Here is a 17,051-nt window from a genome sequence, read left to right as displayed (position 1 = left end):
TGTCGTAGCCATCATGTGGCACAGCCATTATGCACAGCTACAGTTTAAATGACCTGATGAAAGGTCAAACCTGAAGCTATTCATACTCCCCAATAATACAGGAAAGCAATCTTTATTTACATAAAGACGTGTTTATTTGTTTATCAACATCATTATCATTATATTTAGCATAATGCATACTAACAAACATTTACAGAAGACAATACAAATAAGGGTAATAACTCGCGGACCTCTGTGTAATCCTAGTGCGGGTTTTTATAACTATGTAATCCTGACACAGTTTAGTGTAAATAAACTGTCACCCTACTTCACTGGCTGTGACAGACACCTTTCATCATATTACAGACACTGTACCATTCTAATTATTTTCAAGCTCTAACAATAATTCAGAAAAACGTACATAATGTTCTTTAATCAGACAGATTCACTGATTTTTGTAAATATATGCTTATTCTGAACATGATGCCAGCAGCATGTTTCAAACGAGTTGAGACAGGGGCAGCAACAGACCGGCAAAGTTAAGTGATGCTCCAAAAGTCCCTGTTTGGAACTTTCCGACAGCTTGATTGGTCACAGGTGAGAGTATTATGACTGCGTTTGAGAGGGGCATCCTCAAAAGGCTCAGTCGTTCACAAGCAAGGATGGGTGAGGTTCAACGCTTTGTCAAACACATGATTGGGAACACTACAGTTCATTAGCTAATGACAGCATTCTGTTTAATTGGCGATTTACACAGCGGCCCACTTTATCTAGATCAGGGGTGTATTTTACCGACATCCGTGTCCTGTGTTGTAGTTGAGCCGTAGTGTGTTTGACCAGCAGGCACAAAGAGTGTTGTACACTTCACATTACTCACATCAAGTTTATTTTGATAACATGAAAGATGTCCCTTTCTTTGAATCATTTTCCAACTATTCCATTTACAGACAACATGCAGCTAATACCTGCAAGTTGACATGAGGTACAATATAGCTGCAACAGAAATGTGCCAATATTCCATAGACCTTGGAAGTGGTCATACTGCACATGTCTTGTCACATATGCTTTCAGACTATCACAGTATCAGCTTGTTTTGGTGGTTCCCAACTCGAAGCTACACGTCATCATCTGATTGGCTGTTTGTTGCTCTACTGTTTCACCCTTTGCAAAAGTCTGTTCAATAATAAAAGGATGGAATTCGCTTTAATACGACCAACATAATGAGAATGTTTCCTATGTAATGCTGACCTAAGGTGTTATTCTTGCCAACACTGACAAGCTTCAGACAAAGCGACTGGACAGTCCTGACCAGGCCAATGGAATTCTTTCAGGATTAGCATGTCCCCACAGTGATTGTGTAGATAGTCCAATGATGTCTGCCTCCATAAACAGAATAAAATATCATGAGTCCTGTGGAGGTGTATGGAGATGAAGAGCTGTCGTAGCTCATTTTTTCTTGCCCGCTCTTTTCCCCTCTCCCTTCTTCGGTTTCCCTTTTCCTCTCAGTTTCCTCAGGCGACGCATCTCCTCCTTGAAGTCTTCGTGCTCGTCTCTGAGAGGGAAAAGCAAACTTTTTATTCTAACTTTCACCATGCTTTCTGAGGGTCTGTTCCACAGTAATGCTTACATTTCCTTCTTTTAACTCAAATACCAGTCTCACTCACTGATTGGTATTTTTTTATTTTTTTGCTGTTAAGATGTTAGGTCATCACAATACAATTCAATACTATCCAAAATACCAATATGAATCCCCCAGAGGTGAAACTAGGTGTCACTAAACATATTAGACAACAACAAGTAGGACATTAATAAAAAAGACATCGATATCTCAGGGCAGTACAAAATGAGTGGAGAGCACAGCTCCATGGTGCCAGTAGGCTTGTACATCATTTGACTGAGAGATTGAGTCTCTGTGACATTTGCTTAACAGTCATCAAAAAAGGGTCAAAGAAGAGGCAAAGTGTACTGATGGAATGAGTGCAGTGGAAATGTAAATTTTACCAGGTTTGTTTCAGTGTGGGAGGTATATTCTAGTTTTTTAAAGTACCTGAACAGTCCCATGAATCTAAGCTTCTGGGTCATGGCGAAGTAAATCTTGTGCTGTGGGTACCAGTCATACACCTCCTTCCTCTGGGCCATGGGAGGCTCCTGGAACAGCTTGACCACCTTCATAGATTTGGAGTCTGTCGGACGCACAACCTCACCAAAGATCTGTGCGCTCAGTCTGGCCATGCGCACGGCATAGCTGGACAGACCAGCCATGGCTGCTGAACAGAGGTGACAGAAAAGAATTTGACTTGAGACAGGTAGAGCATAAATTCTATAGAACACTTGATCAGGTGAGAAACTGAGCCTTGTGTTTAGAGTACATCCTGTGAGGTATTACATCAAACAGGGCTTGACGCTAAGCTTTTTTCCAAGTAGCACTGTGCTACCATGCTGAAAAATTTAGTAGCACACAACATTTTTTAGTAGCACAATGAAATTTCAGCAATTTTGGTAAAAACGTCATTTTCAAACAAATAAAAGTACTTATTTAGCCTAATCCTAACCCTGTAGACAAATGTTTAATGTTATAACTGGCTCTTTTAAACTGGAAGAATGTCCCTGCTCCAGCAGTCAACATAGTCTGGTCTCCTGACCTGCTTGCAGCTAAGCCACCTCTCTACGGCTGGACTTGGGTCATAGCTCTCCAGTGGAGGCCGCTCGAGGCTGATGCGCATCAGGTCCTCTGTTGTGGACACGGCCAGGCTGCTTCGTGTGGAGGTCTTAAAGCTTCACAGCTACAGTGCCCCGGCTGCCTCCCAGTGTCCAACATAACATTTTTTTCTTCCTGGCCCGCTTGGCCAGTAGATTCGAGTTTTACTGGCCCCATGTGTAATTATAGTGGCCCAGCCACGAAAAAAATTAAAATAACTGTTTTTCTGGAAAAAAAAAAGAAAAAAAAAGACTTGTTTATAAACTGAAATTGTTCCCATTTAATTGTTTAGAGAGTCGGTCCCTGCAAAATCAGTATGATCTGACAATGATGGCAAAAAGTAATAGGGGTTTGCGTAATAACAAGTATTAACATTTCAAAATTGAAATTACAACATATTTAATATTTTGAGATGTATCATTTCTCTCACTCCTATAATTCTGTTATCATTTTTCAGGTGATTGATTTTCTGAAAGCACTGTACAAACAGTACCATTAATTCTCCCGAAGTGGAGGGATCATTATACCTGGCTAAACCAACGCGACGGCGTAATGTATTGTTAAGTATGTCTGCAGTTTCCGGCGAAGGCTGACCGTGGTGGATCATTTTTTAAAGGCACCTATGATAACCACACCCTGACATGTAAATGTGACATCTGTCTTGATTCATTTAATTTAACTTAAAATATGGACAACTGACTGCATTATATATGAATCAGAAACAGAAATGCTTTACAGCAGTTCCCATTCAAAGTCAAGAATATGCAGAAAAAAAGATAGTAATAATAATAATAATAATAATAATAATAATAATAATAATAATAATAATAATAAACTATATATATGCTTGTCTTGCGAGTCTAATTTATTTTGAAAAAACATCAAGGAAGAAGACGTGACCACTGACACTGCACGTTTTTCTTCTTCGCCTTTTTCACGTGTTGTGTCCAGAAGGATGCCAGATAATTCACAGAGAAGCTGGAGAAGTTTGTGACATTTTCATCCGGATTTTTGTGAGGAGGGAATTAAACGCCTGTACCAAATAAACGCCTGGTCTGTTAAGTGATTGAAACAAATAAACGCACCGGCTATTATTCGGTATTTTACGTTTGTTCCTGCATCATCAGCACGAGCTGAACAATAAATCTAACACAGCAAGAGAGGCGGGACTTAAGGCAGAACAGCAAATCATCAGCCGGTCAGTCCCAAAGCCGGTGTCATGTTTGAAGCAGCAACAGGAGAGGGAGGGGGGAGAGGAGGCAGCTGCAGTGAGCGCAGACTAGAGAAGCCAGAAAAACTGAGCCACTGTAGTGAGGCGTTTGTGCAAAACTGCGGATAAATGGCAGAAAAAGTGTGGGTGTTTACTGCTCAGTGCTCACGTAAACAGCAAAACGGTGCATGTACTACAGGTTCTGTCGGAGTCGCACTGATGTGACTGAATGTAATTTTCTATTTGCACTGGAAATAATCAACTCGCAAATGCGAGCAAAACAGTCGCACTGTCGAGCCCTGTCAAATGTTCCCTACTGACAGGTGGATCTGCTGAACACTCAAGGCTGTTTGTGTGTGAAGCCTCACTCCCCTGTGTGTAGTGTCAAATCATCAGGCAGTGAACTAGCGTCAACATTAGCTCTGAGGGTTGGTTTGCAAATTTAAAGATGATACAGACATTGATTATTTGAGAGTTTAAAAAATATATATATATATTGATGATAAAGCACTGAATTTGTTGATTAACCTTCCAATTATCTTTAGGGTCAATAATTAATGCCACTTTATACATTATTGACATCATCATTTTTTGCTTCATATTCATTTACATTTCCAAATGTAATGGTAGCAAGTAGGTAAACATAAAATGAACCTGATGATGTGTTTTTTTAATGTCCTCTACACACTTGTATGAGTGAGTGGTCTTTGGGGTCAATTTTAGCACAGGCTGTTTTAGCTGTAAACAATGTACTGGACACAGGTTTGATTTTGTATTGGCACTCAAACTAGTGATTCTTTCACATTTGTACACATCTGACATACCATATTTACTGTTCAACAATACATGTCATATCAAGCTCACATTTTTATGACCTGACTTTGACATCAGGAAGTGGACATTTTCGGGGGGAAAGTTCACTGTTAAAGTTTTTTGCCGGTGACAGAGGCTGTTTTTCGGGCAGAGTAAGAATCGGTAGGACGGGCGGGAGGATGGACGCTTCTCCACGTATATCTGTGGTATTTTTTTCCTCATATAAGTTGTCAAAGACAGTTAGAGTCACTAAGCTACTTTTGTTTGGTCATCTAACGTTGCTTTGTGGGACATTTCTCTGTATTTCATTGAGTGAAGGACCTGTGCAGTTAACTGACCGTCCGATCGACACGCCCCCAATACGCGAAGCCGGCTTATCCGTTCACACTGGTTCGGTTCTCAAATAATATGGCCCTGATACTACCTCCAGAGGCAGATCATGGCAGGAGCGAAATTTCACCCGTCGTCGCCTCCAAGAGATTCACACTGAGACGGAGGCGGGAAATTGGCGTACTAAAGCCGCACCCAAAAGCCAGTGTGAATGGGGCTACTGTAGTTCGGCTAATACAACTCATCTGTTAGAGGTGTTAAAGGAGTTAAAGATTGTTGAATACCTCAATGGCTGAAAGGCTACAAAAAGTTGTTCAAACAAGTGTTTGGAAAGATGAGCAAAGTCAGAATCCACTAGACCAAGTAGGTGGTCGTCAGACAGGTCAAGTAATGCACAAATGTGGTTGTTACGACCCCGTTCAAGTGAGGTCTAACACACGACAAACAAGCAAGTTGCAGTTTAAAATAATGTAAATGTATTATTTAACAAACCAAACAAACAAACTGATGGACCAGCCAAATCTCTCTACCCTAACAACAAAACAACTAAACCTTATTGAAATGAAGCCACGAAAACTGGACTACCGCATCCATCAAATAAACACAAATCAAAACCTAATACCTCAGCCGGCCTCCTGGCGGACTGACTGCACCCCTTCCTTGTCTGGTTGACTGAAGTCAGAACATGAGCAAGACAGAGACCAGAGCCTAGTGCCCTAACCCCTCTTGATGAATTTTGTGAGTGCTGTCCTGAAGCAGGGGTTTCTTCACCGCATTTACCACTTCCTGAGTGGCAATGCATGTAAAAAGGGATGTGACATTGTTAGAAACCATTGCTTCATCAGAGTCCAGTATTATTTCTCTCACCTTGTTGGCGAAATCGTGAGAGTTTGTGATGGTGTTGAGTGTTACCGACCAAAAGAGCTAGGATATTGGCTAAGTGCTTGGATAGGTAACTGAGTTGATGCTGCTGCTGCTGTTGGGTCTGAGCAGTACTCCTTCCTTGCCGGGAAGATGGTGAGGTTTCTTTTGAGTGTTGCAAGGGCCTTCCTTTCCTCAGTAATGAGGTTGGAGGTTCCTTCAGAGAGAATCTAACCGGCAGACAAAGGGAGATGCACTATGGTGCTAAACACAGCAGACTACCACACCAAACTCACTGATCTGCTTAGTGATACTAACACCCATGAGTCACTGAGGCGAGATCCTACCAGTAGCTACAAGAAGAAGGTTATAGAAAATCTGCAAAAACTGGAAAAGGACAAAGCCATTGACAGGATATTATATAACAGACAAGGGGAAGCAATCCCATGTATCTATGGACTCTCAGAGAAAGGAAGGAGCACCACTCAGACTGTGCACTACACATTGAAGAAGACAAATGCCTCAACATTGAGGTGTTCAGAAAACCTACAAATCAGTACTTGCCCTTCGACTCTCATTACCCACTGGAGCACAAGCTGGGGGTCTTCAGAACCCTCAACCATTGGGCTGCGACCGTGAAAGACGAGCCATTTGCACATAGTCTCTGCATGACCACAGCAGCGGTGCGCCAATTCTACACTGTTGTTTGTTCACACAGAACTAAGCAGCTCCGGCGTAAAGACGCACCAGAGTGTAATTCACAAAGCAAGCTAGCACTCTGGATCCTAAAGAGGCGTGGTGGAGCACATCGTGACAATGACGTTTGTGTTGTTTTTCAACGTGTTTGTTTTTTTCAATACAGAAACAAAGAGAATAGTGGAAGGAGACAAACACATGGTGAGTTAAAGTGTTTTGCCAGTACTGTTTATATTGTGGTATTGTTTTCCTCACATAAGGTGCCAAAGACACCATCACATACTACATTACTGTTGTTTTGTCCTGTAATGTTGCTTTGTGGGACATTTCTCTTTAATTTGTTGAGGGAAGCATCTCTGTTTAGTTATCACACTGTGAACACCATCAGACCGACACACCTCCGCTCCTCACCACCAGCTTTTCCACTCACACAGGTACGGTTCGCCAATTAGGGTTGGGTATCATTCCGATTCCGATTCCGGTTCCTAACGATTCTCAATTCCGATTCTTTTAAGAGGCAGGGTCAAAAAAGTTTAGGATATTTTAAATGAGCTAGCTAACCAACGGTCTTTCTGAATGAAATAGTCTGACCTTCTCCATCAATTTTAATTCTATGAACTTTTTACCTTTTATGAACTTTAGTACTAATTTCTCACAGGGCTGTTTTCAACTACAATATAAATATCAAATCTATGAACTTGAATATAAATATTATAAATTATGAATACATTTTCACAGGGGTACACTTTCCTCAAGAGAGCTTTATTTATGAAAACACATTTACACATGAGTGTATGATGCTGCCAGGTACTTAAACATATTACCGTGCTCCCACTGATGAGCTAACCTGGTGCAGAATAGCAAATAAACAATAAGAAACAACTTGTAAAACCCAGTCCAGATTAGCGGCAGGTACAGTATAAAATCAGAACCAGTTCTTGTTTAGGAAAATGATCATATCAGCCTTCTCAGGCAGGATGCGTGAGATAGTGTCTCCTGCTGTGGAGAACACACGTTCGCTGGGTGAAGAATAGGGATGTAACGGTTACCGGAGTCACGGTAAACCACGGTGAAATTCCCGACGGTGAAGGTTACCGTTTAAGTTTTAATTACCATGGTAACCGCCGTGGTCGGTAACCACGGTGTGGAAAACTTGCGGCGCATGCGCAGCGTGCAACGTGCGCTTGTTATGTAGTGAAGAAGACACTGCGGAGGGAGGACGTGATAGTAGCGGTCCTCACGGCATTTTTTCGCCTTCAAAGAGAACCAAATCTGCAGTCTGGGCGTATTGTGGTTGTTATAAGAATGCTCAGGGAGGGACAGCTGGTCGAGGATGGCAGCCCTGTCTGCAGGAGCTGCAAGAAGAAAGTTGTTGCGAGGGGCGGCAACACCTCCAATTTACTTACTTTCACTTTATGACCATCACCCGCAACTGTTCAGCAAATGCAAGGTAAATTAACCTCAAGCTTGTGTGCATGATGTATGTTTATGTCGAGTTTTCTCTGTCTAATTTGCTGTTGTCACTAATGTAAACTGACCAGATAGTGGTATAACAGAACGAAGTTGATCCGTGATTTGGCTCGTTATCTGAACCGCTTATTAACTGTAGATTTCACTTTTTAAAGTCGACGTAATAATTCCCCAAACATCGATGCAGAGCTGCAGTGAGGAGGATTTGACACAAACACGTACTGGGTGGACTGAGTTAGTGAACACAAACTGACTGAGATGACTGACTTTCATCTCAGCTCCGCTCACCTGAGCAGCATCTACCTGTGGCTCAGCAGCATCTGACCAATCAGATTGACCGAGTCCACTGACAACAGACGAGCAGGCAGACATGCAGACAGACAGCCAATATATAAGTAATATCAGAAATATATAACACTTGTGGATTATTTGTAGAATAGACTGTATATAAAGAATAATATAAAATGGTGAATATAACAAGTGTCTAGATAGAAATAAGAGCCAAAATAGAGTATTCATAATTCATTTAACAACAATAATCCTTTTTTTTTTATCTAAAAAATGATCCAACCTGTTCCTCACAAAAGTGATGTGATCTAAATTGTGAGTTTTGTGATCTGTTGGTTGCACCCGTAGTATTAAGTACCAGTGACAGTAATAATTAATAATGACATTTTCTATTCATTTTTTTCACAGAGAGGGTCTGCTGGCCAATCGAGTGCTGCTGCCACTACATCTCATTCTACCACTGTAATGCAGACATTAAAGGACACGTTTCATAAACAGGCTGCCTCATCACAAAAAGCCAATGACCTATTTTGCACAGCTTTGATACATTCTTTTATAATTATTTAATGTTGATTTTGCAGTGTTTTGTTAAGGTTTTGGATTTGAACAATTTTAATATATAATACATATATTTAAATATAAATCTTGATGAAATTATTTCAATTTATCAATGTTTTTCAACATTTTGAAGACATTTTAAAAAATACCGTGGTATACCGATAACCGTGATAATTTTGGTCACTATTACCGCGGTGTGAAATGTTCATACCGTTACATCTCTAGCTCTGACCAAGTCTATGACTCAAGGGACAAGAAGACACGGCAGCCGTGGACAAGACACGAATCTGCCAGAATATTTCCGCATCTTACTCTGTAAATTGGAGGATTTATTTCAGCCAAACCAGAGTTGATTGTGGAAGACAAATCATGACTGGGACTCTGAAAAAAAAGTTTGTTACGATGAGTGAACGAGGAAATTGAGCCTGTCTATGTTCTGTGAAAGAGAGAAACTTGCATTCAGCTGGTGTGTAGTTGGATTTTGCTGTTCAGTTAGAAAAACAAACTATTTAATGTCCATTTTGTGAGTCTATTCTTTTGAAAGCTATACATCTCCCAGTGGTGGTATTAGAAGACTGGAGTGGCTGAGACTAGCTGGTTAGCATGCTATGTAAATTCAGTAGATATTTCTGCAACACAGTACAGAGACGTCTCTCGCAAAATGTGAACAATGTCGTTTCGTCACTCTCTGTTCATAATGTGAGTTCATTTTTTAAAACGTGTGGCTGATATGCAGGTCATATTTTTTAAGATGAATTATTCTGCCATTGAACATATTACTTTACGATTCTACAGTTTCAGTATGCTGTGCAGCAATAACATGAAGCTGTTAAAAGAAAGCAATCAACACAGACACTCAGTTTGATCTTGACTGGAAACATTTGACCTGTACCAGAATTCAGGTGACTTTCCAACGAGAAGTGTTGTAACTGTGTTGTACCTCGGCCATGCTGTTGATATTGTTATTATTTTAAGTTCAGTCTGTGCTCATGACATCACGCTGTCACATTCATAAATGGAAGGAAATTAAATTCAATAAGAAGACCGTATAGAGTACAACATCGAGCAAAAGCCGTGTCTGGTATCATAAAACAACGTTACGAGGATCTAACGTTACATTTAAGCGACCATGCTGTCAGTCTGTTCACATCTGTCATTTCACATTGACCTCAAACAGTGAGTTCATGTTAGTGGGAATATAGTCATGAAGCTGGTTGTTAACTAAGTTAACGTGTTTTTACTTCCCTTAACCCTTGATGAAAACTCCTCATGTCACTGATGGCAGCTCGTCATGTGCTCAGTTAGCCTTGTTAACAATGATAACATGGTTTCTTACCTGAGTCTGTGGCTTGTGACGAAGGACGATGTTTATTGACACGCAGTTTCAACGCTTGTACGTTAGAGCTCAGTGAACTGTAGTCAAATTACAACACAGTTCACTTATTTGTAACTGTGTTTGAGCTAACGTTAACCTTCACACGCCACCCTGCCATTACAGACCGCGCATGACACATTTTCCTTGGAGCTGATTGGTGAGTTGCTCTTACTTCCTGTTACGTTTAAAGGAAACTCGTTTCTGTAACGTGGTATTTTATTTCCAACAAGGAACATTTTATTACATGTGAATGTATTGATTAGCTTTCATCAAATGAACGCAGGCAGCCTGTCAGTCTAAATTAAGTATAACATGTATTTTATGCAGTCCAGAATCCAGCGCTTGCTGGAAGTCCGTCGTTCTAAAGAGATCGGGGGGTTTGTCAAGTTATGCAGAGAGTTCCGGTTATCAGTCTGCCCGAATGTAGCGTAAACTAGTTGACGTGCGTGCTAAGCAATATTGCAAAAGTAGGCTTAAAAAACAAAAAAAAGCTTGATACTTGATTAAAAGGCTTAATGTATTTGATATTCAATGAACTAAAGTATCAAAGGTTCACTTACATGTTAAAGTATATTATGAATATATTTTAAAAATATGTGTAACTGGCTGCCGCTGGTTCTGGTGTGAAATTATGACAACATTTTAACCAAGGACCTAATATGTACACTACACTACACCAAGGCTAAGCAACATCCTCACTTGCAGGAAAACTGTCATAGTTCATATAAATAATCAATGGATGTGATGAGAACACTCAGTAAAATCAGAATGTGATTGGCAACATTAGAAGACCTTTTCCTTTGGTGGGCCCAAAACTGAATCTTTGATAGTGGACCACAAATGATAACACAAATTATATTGTGATCATAGTACTTGGGGCCCAAGTTCCCTTAATTAAGCGACTCACTCTGCCATGCTCACATTATGAAAAACAATTAATATTAGGGATTGCCTAACCCTAACCCTTGCATTACAGCTGCTCCCATTGAAAAGCAGAATAATAAAACCATAGCCTATATAAGCAATTTACATCTATAGATAGAGTGTAATAAATAATGCTCTAGTTGAAATATGGGTTATTGCAAATTATTTGTTGTAATTATTGCACATTAAATACAAAAGAGAGAAACAAAGCATCCAGAGTCCTCCTATTGGCTCAGAGTGTCTGACACTCAGAGCGAGGAGTTGAACAGTTTGATGGCCACAGACAGGAAGGATTTCCTGTGGCGCTCTGTGGTGCATCTTGGTTGGATCAGTGTAGTGCTGAATGTACTCCTGTGGCTGACCACCACATCATAGAGTGGATGGGAGCCATTATCCAAGACGCCATGCACTTTGGAGAGCATCCTCCTCTCTGACACCTCAGTCAGAGAGTCCAGCTCCACTCCCACAACGTCACTGCCCTAGTGGACCAGTCTGTTCAGCCTGCTGCTCCAGCACACAGCAGTATAGAGGAAAGCACTGGCCACTACAGACTAATCAAACATCCTGAGCATAGTACGGCAGATGTTGAAGGACCTCAGCCGTCTCAGGAAGTACAGATGACTCTGTCCCTTGCTGTAGAGAGCGTGAATGTTCTTTACCCAGTCAGTGGACCGCGAGATACTTATAATCCTAATTATTCAGTCTAGGATTAATAATGGAGACACTTAACTTGCAGCTCGCAACTCTGCTAGCTTAAGTGTGATAGACAAAGTTGTTAAAGTGATTCACTAAATATCCTTAACAGTGGCCTGTGAAATTACGCCTAAATACATCTATTTAGGTGTTGTCACAGGAGGACAACTGTCATAGTTATTCAATGGATGTGATGAGAACACTCTAATTCTAAAATCAGAATGTGATTGGCTACATTAGAAGACCTTTTCCTTTGGTGGGCCAGTACTGAGACACTTAACTTGCAGCTCGCAACTCTGCTAAATAGATCTATTTAGGTGTTGTCACAGGAGGACAGTCCCTCTCTGAGTACTCTCCTCTCCTCTTGGTCGTGTCTATGATAGTGTTGCTCCAACTGCTCCTAAAACTGAACTTTTGATGTGAGGACATAGTGACACCATTTGCAACAGCCAAGGCTCCAAGTAGCATTTGCTAAATCAAGCCTTTATGTATTGATAGACACTGGCCATATCATTTGGATTATGTGACAGTGAAGTTATGTAGTAATATATTTTAGTTTGTATCACTCTGGTTTTTCATTTGATTTATATTTGAAAATTCTACTAATGTGAACATTTTAAACTTAAAACGTTTTGATTTCAGACATTATCAGTAATGTCACACTATTTATAACACAATGGAGATGAACGCTGGTTGGAAGGACCCCCCTCCATTTTTTTTTCTCCTAAAAAACTCTAAAAAAAGCTTTTGAAAGTTCTTCCCACTCCTCCTAATGGATGTTCAGCTTAGAGGCTGTCTTAAGGTTTAAGGTGCTTTGTGAACAACTTAGAAAACATCATAGTTCCAAGAATTATTTTCCGAATGTTGTGTCAGAGCATGATGAGTCCACTGCCCCTCGCCCTGCTTTAGTCCTCTGTCAGCTCGGCACGATCTGCCCGTGGACAGAATGGCTTGATCCTGGATGTCGTGGTGGATACAGGTCTAAAGGAGCTACCAGCTGTTGCATCTGCATAACAATCACCTGCATTAGTGAATGGCATGATTAACAAAAGCATACGCCACAGAGCAGCAACTTTCCCCAGGATGACAATCCTCAGTTCATCCAAAGCCACAAATAATGCTTGTTTCTGTTTTGTGTAGCATAAATGGACTAAATACAACCATGTGTTATAGAATGATAAAATAAGCCAAGGTTAGTACATATAGTTGATAAATAAATCAACCTTGACCTTTGAGATGAGAATGAGTTGTCAGCAAAGTCACGGGATGCTAATTTTCCTTAGCTTTGCAAACCACATTGAACCTGTTATGATTTCAAATTCTTCAAATGACTTTTAATACACAGATCAACATTAGAAAACAATTAAATCCAAGTAATTGACATGAGTTGTTTTTTGACATCTTCAAAGCTTTTTCATTGTCCAACTCCGCAATGCTATCCAAGTCTGCAAATATCTGCAAATATACCTGTCACTTAGTAAAGTCAAAATAGGCTTGATTATAAATCTGTGTGTGAAATAGTGCAGACCTGAAGGCATAGTACCATCCTGGAAGAATATCATATGTATACCATTTGTCTTTAATGTGTTTACTGTGATCTTGAAGGATTTGAATATGCATTTGGTTTCACTGGCATCTGTCTGTTCACTCTACATGGCAGCAGTATTTTTTTTATTGTGTCTATTGTGTCTTTACAATTTATTAACACAAGAGGGTGCCAGATATGAAGAAACAGAAAACTGCAGCCACAGATTCCTCTGAACATTTTCAAAGTTTTACCCTCTCAGCAGAGGGACTGAGTGACAGGATCCACAGGAACTGAATGGGCCACGAGCACAAACTCTTTCACCACTCTAGAGGCGCCTCTGTTTGAGCAGGGTAAGCGTTCACATTTGTTTCTGCCCTTAGGTCTCACCAGAGCAGCCCTTAAATAAACAAGCCTCCATATGTCGTTTGATTTGTAAACAGTGCTAGATTGCTGTGCGGATACTTCACAGCTAAATCTCCCCATGTTGATGGTACCCACCGAAAGTATCGGACAAATTGAAGAGCAGATTGATGGCTGAATTTGCTGATCTTAGAAAATGTGAGGGGTTGTCCTGAAGATAGTGTTACGGGGAGCCTCATATATGGGTTAATTCATTAACATCTCTGAGAACCTATCATAGTCATCATCACACATCAACACCCTGGGTAAAAAAAGCACAGAAAAGGCTCTACTTCCTACAGAAATGTAGGCACGCTACATTATGGGGCAAGATTCTGGTCAGCTTTTACAAAGGAGCGATAGAAAGCATCCCGACTGGAAACATCACAAACTAGCATGGTTCATCACGGCCCAGAACAGGTCGGCTCTACAGTGGGTGATTAAAACCACCCTGAACATCTCTGGTACCATCTACAGAGCATCAGTGACATCGGTGAAGTGAGATGTCTGCACAGAGCTCAGAGGATACTAATAGACAACACCCACCCAGACACAGTCTGTTCACCCTGCTGCCATCTGACAACAGATACAGAAGTATCTGCTGCCATACCACCAGACTACAGAGCAGCTTCACTCCACAGAAGCGGCACTCAAATGACTAAAACACTGTTTTGTTTTTTAAAATCCTTGTGATTAAAAAAAATTACAATAAATGTACCTTGTATATGAGAACATTTCCGAAAAATACCAGACTCTTGAACTGCTAAATGCTACACTACCTTCAACTACCCGTTCATCTGTGCTGTCTTCTGAAAGGTGCTGGCCAAGTAGTATACAGTGGGTCCATCAGAGCTAGGTTAATGAGAGCTGTGGAACTGAAATAAAACGACTATAATACCAAAACAATGACCTGAAAATAACTTGAGACTTCTGATGCTTGGAGTCAGCATGTCTCTATCACAGTCGTCGTGTCCCATGATTCATTCGTGTTGTATCTTTACAGTGCATGTGGGACTGCACATTCTATGACTAATACTTTTTTCTGTTCCATTGGAATTTTCTGGGCAATATATAGTGATTCAATCAACTCACTCAGCCTTTTCATGAATTGAATAGGGGCAGTAAACATAGTGCACTACTTAGCAAATTTGGAGGGAACTTCCATTTTCCATTTACTTCTGCACAGTAATCTTTGCATTTTCTCATCAGTAGTAGGAGTTGTTTTAATAAAGGTTACTAAGCCAGTTATGTTATAAAAGTAGAAACTGGATGAAGTGGTAAAATACTTGAAATAGCCTTAAAAGCCCTTTAGCCCATTCATCTTATTATGCCCTCTATCATACCTCTAATAGCCACACACCTCCGTCCATATCATGTTGTGTTGTTCTCCAAAAGTTTCCTGTGAAATAGGTTCACTGCAGCAGATGTAGGGTACAGCTTAATGGTCTGTGGCTGAAGTGGTTAGAGGACCATCGATTCCTTTTTAAAACATGCAAGAAAATGAAATGCAATTAGAAGTACACACTTAACTGCATTTTACCATAAAGGTATAAGCAGTGTTGGGGAGACTTAAACTACATGTAGTTGATCTACATAGCTTAACTACAATTTGCTATAACTTGCTGGTAGTTAAACTACATTCATATGTTGTGCTGCATCAAGTATTTCAACAAGTTTTTGGGTCATTTTTTGGTAGTTTAACTTCTCACTTTACAAACTACAATTATGGCCAATAACATAAAATATTTTTATATAAAAAAAAAGACAAATATAATATACATTTTATTTTATTTTTCTTTGAAAAAAGGCATGAAACATGTCATAACATGCTAAGCTAACACTGCCTCTGATTGGCTTGCCCTGGCAGCACTCAAATGCTTCACAGAGTGGGTGTGACTTTGTGCCAAGGGAGGCAGAGCTCATATGGCACAAGCACGTCATGGACAACCCTCCCGCTACCCCTGAGCGTGCCAGCCCAACCATGGCCATATTTGATCATGTACATGTTGGATAAACACTGAACAAAAATATAAACGCGACACGTTTGTTTTTGCTCCCAATTTTCATGAGCTGAACTCAAAGATCTAGATCTAAGATCTAAAACTTTTTCACATATAGAAAAAGTTTTAGATCCTTGAGTTCAGCTCATGAAAAATGGGAGCAAAAACAAAAGTGTTGCGTTTATATTTTTGTTGAGTGTAGATGCATCTACAGACACGACCTACGTGTTCACATGTGAGCTCTGCAAGCTGAAAACAACAAAAATGTCGACTTCAAAGAAGTCATCAGATGAGTCCCCACAAAATGATTTCAGATCGCTACCCAAAATGTCCAAAGTGTTAGTGAAGTTCAACACTGGAGTTCCAGCCAGTGCAGCATGTGAGCGGCTTTTGAGTGTTGGTAAAGATGTTTTTAGTGCCAAATGGAACCGGCTGTCTGATAAAAACTTTGAGAGACTGCTCGCGTGTTGTGTCAACAAGCGATTCTGCCCTGGCATCTAGTTCTAGTGCCTCAGTGTTAGTGCCTCTGAAGATCCTGTGATGTTGACCAAAAATGTCAGCTTTTGTTCTTCAAAAAATAAAACTTGAGTTGAGAGGCATATTTCTGCTGGCAGAATATTTTGTTTCATATACATCATATGTTGATTTATTTAACGCTGAGTTAACTGACTATAATGAGTATAAGTAGTATTTTAGCAGTAGTTTTACAAACTACATTTTCCAGGGGTAGAAATGTAGTTTGTTCAAACTACTGCCAGGCTGAACTATTGCAAAGTAGCTTCCCCAGCACTGGGTATTTGCCTAGAGTTGGACTCAGTCTTCTGGCGTATGAGCTATTGTTATGAACCGTGGCAGATGATGATTGCAGGGAGGATGGACAGGCACCTTTTCATCTTTGGCTTCATTATCTTTGTTCTATATGATCTGTGTTTTCTTGTTTAACTTGCAATGTGGATTTATTATTTGTGTGAGAATGTATTCCTGTTAAAAGCTTCAGGTGAAACAGACAAGATGTATTGAGGTTGCAGCGGTGGTAGATTAGTGTAGGAGTAATAACTTCAGTAACCATAATAATTGACAGGAAAGTCATGAAACAAATACATTGCCTGATTTCATGATTTATTTATGTATTTATTTATTTTATTTTAACAATCCCCTCAAAGTCTTATCCATTGCATTGTTATCTTACTTGTGTTCAGGGAGTGGACCCCATGGCCCCCCTCCAACTG

The 17,051-nt window shown here is 40.3% G+C and overlaps 1 protein-coding gene across 2 annotated transcripts; it reads right to left on the bottom strand.

Moving 5' to 3' along the window:
* Positions 1 to 842: 842 nt before the first annotated feature.
* On the bottom strand, positions 843 to 10,443 carry mrps33 (mitochondrial ribosomal protein S33). Of its 2 annotated transcripts, none has more exons than XM_030440676.1 (3): positions 10,240 to 10,443; positions 2,027 to 2,246; positions 843 to 1,531 (listed from the first exon to the last, which is right to left on the bottom strand). In XM_030440676.1, exons 2-3 carry the CDS (start codon positions 2,239 to 2,241, stop codon positions 1,426 to 1,428), a joined length of 321 nt encoding a protein of 106 aa, XP_030296536.1. In that variant the 5' UTR covers positions 2,242 to 2,246; positions 10,240 to 10,443; the 3' UTR covers positions 843 to 1,425. The 2 variants fall into 2 exon arrangements, with proteins under 2 accessions (XP_030296536.1, XP_030296538.1); XM_030440678.1 differs by having other exon boundaries at positions 2,027 to 2,243; positions 10,240 to 10,437.
* Positions 10,444 to 17,051: the final 6,608 nt, after the last annotated feature.

The sequence above is a fragment of the Sparus aurata genome, chromosome 14 (genome assembly GCF_900880675.1).
Source record: "Sparus aurata chromosome 14, fSpaAur1.1, whole genome shotgun sequence".
Lineage (NCBI taxonomy): Eukaryota > Metazoa > Chordata > Actinopteri > Spariformes > Sparidae > Sparus > Sparus aurata.
Note: the sequence above shows the minus strand (reverse complement) of the source record. Positions and strands in the feature narration are given on the sequence as shown.

What these genes read in the sequence shown, in the direction of transcription:
- mrps33 (XM_030440676.1), bottom strand. Translation starts at nt 2,241, where the DNA reads ATGGCTGGTCTGTCCAGCTATGCCGTGCGCATGGCCAGACTGAGCGCA. An exon ending in AGATTCATGGGACTGTTCAG is followed by an intron (nt 1,532 to 2,026) that starts GTACTTTAAAAA and finishes TTTCCCTCTCAG; the next exon opens with AGACGAGCACGAAGACTTCA.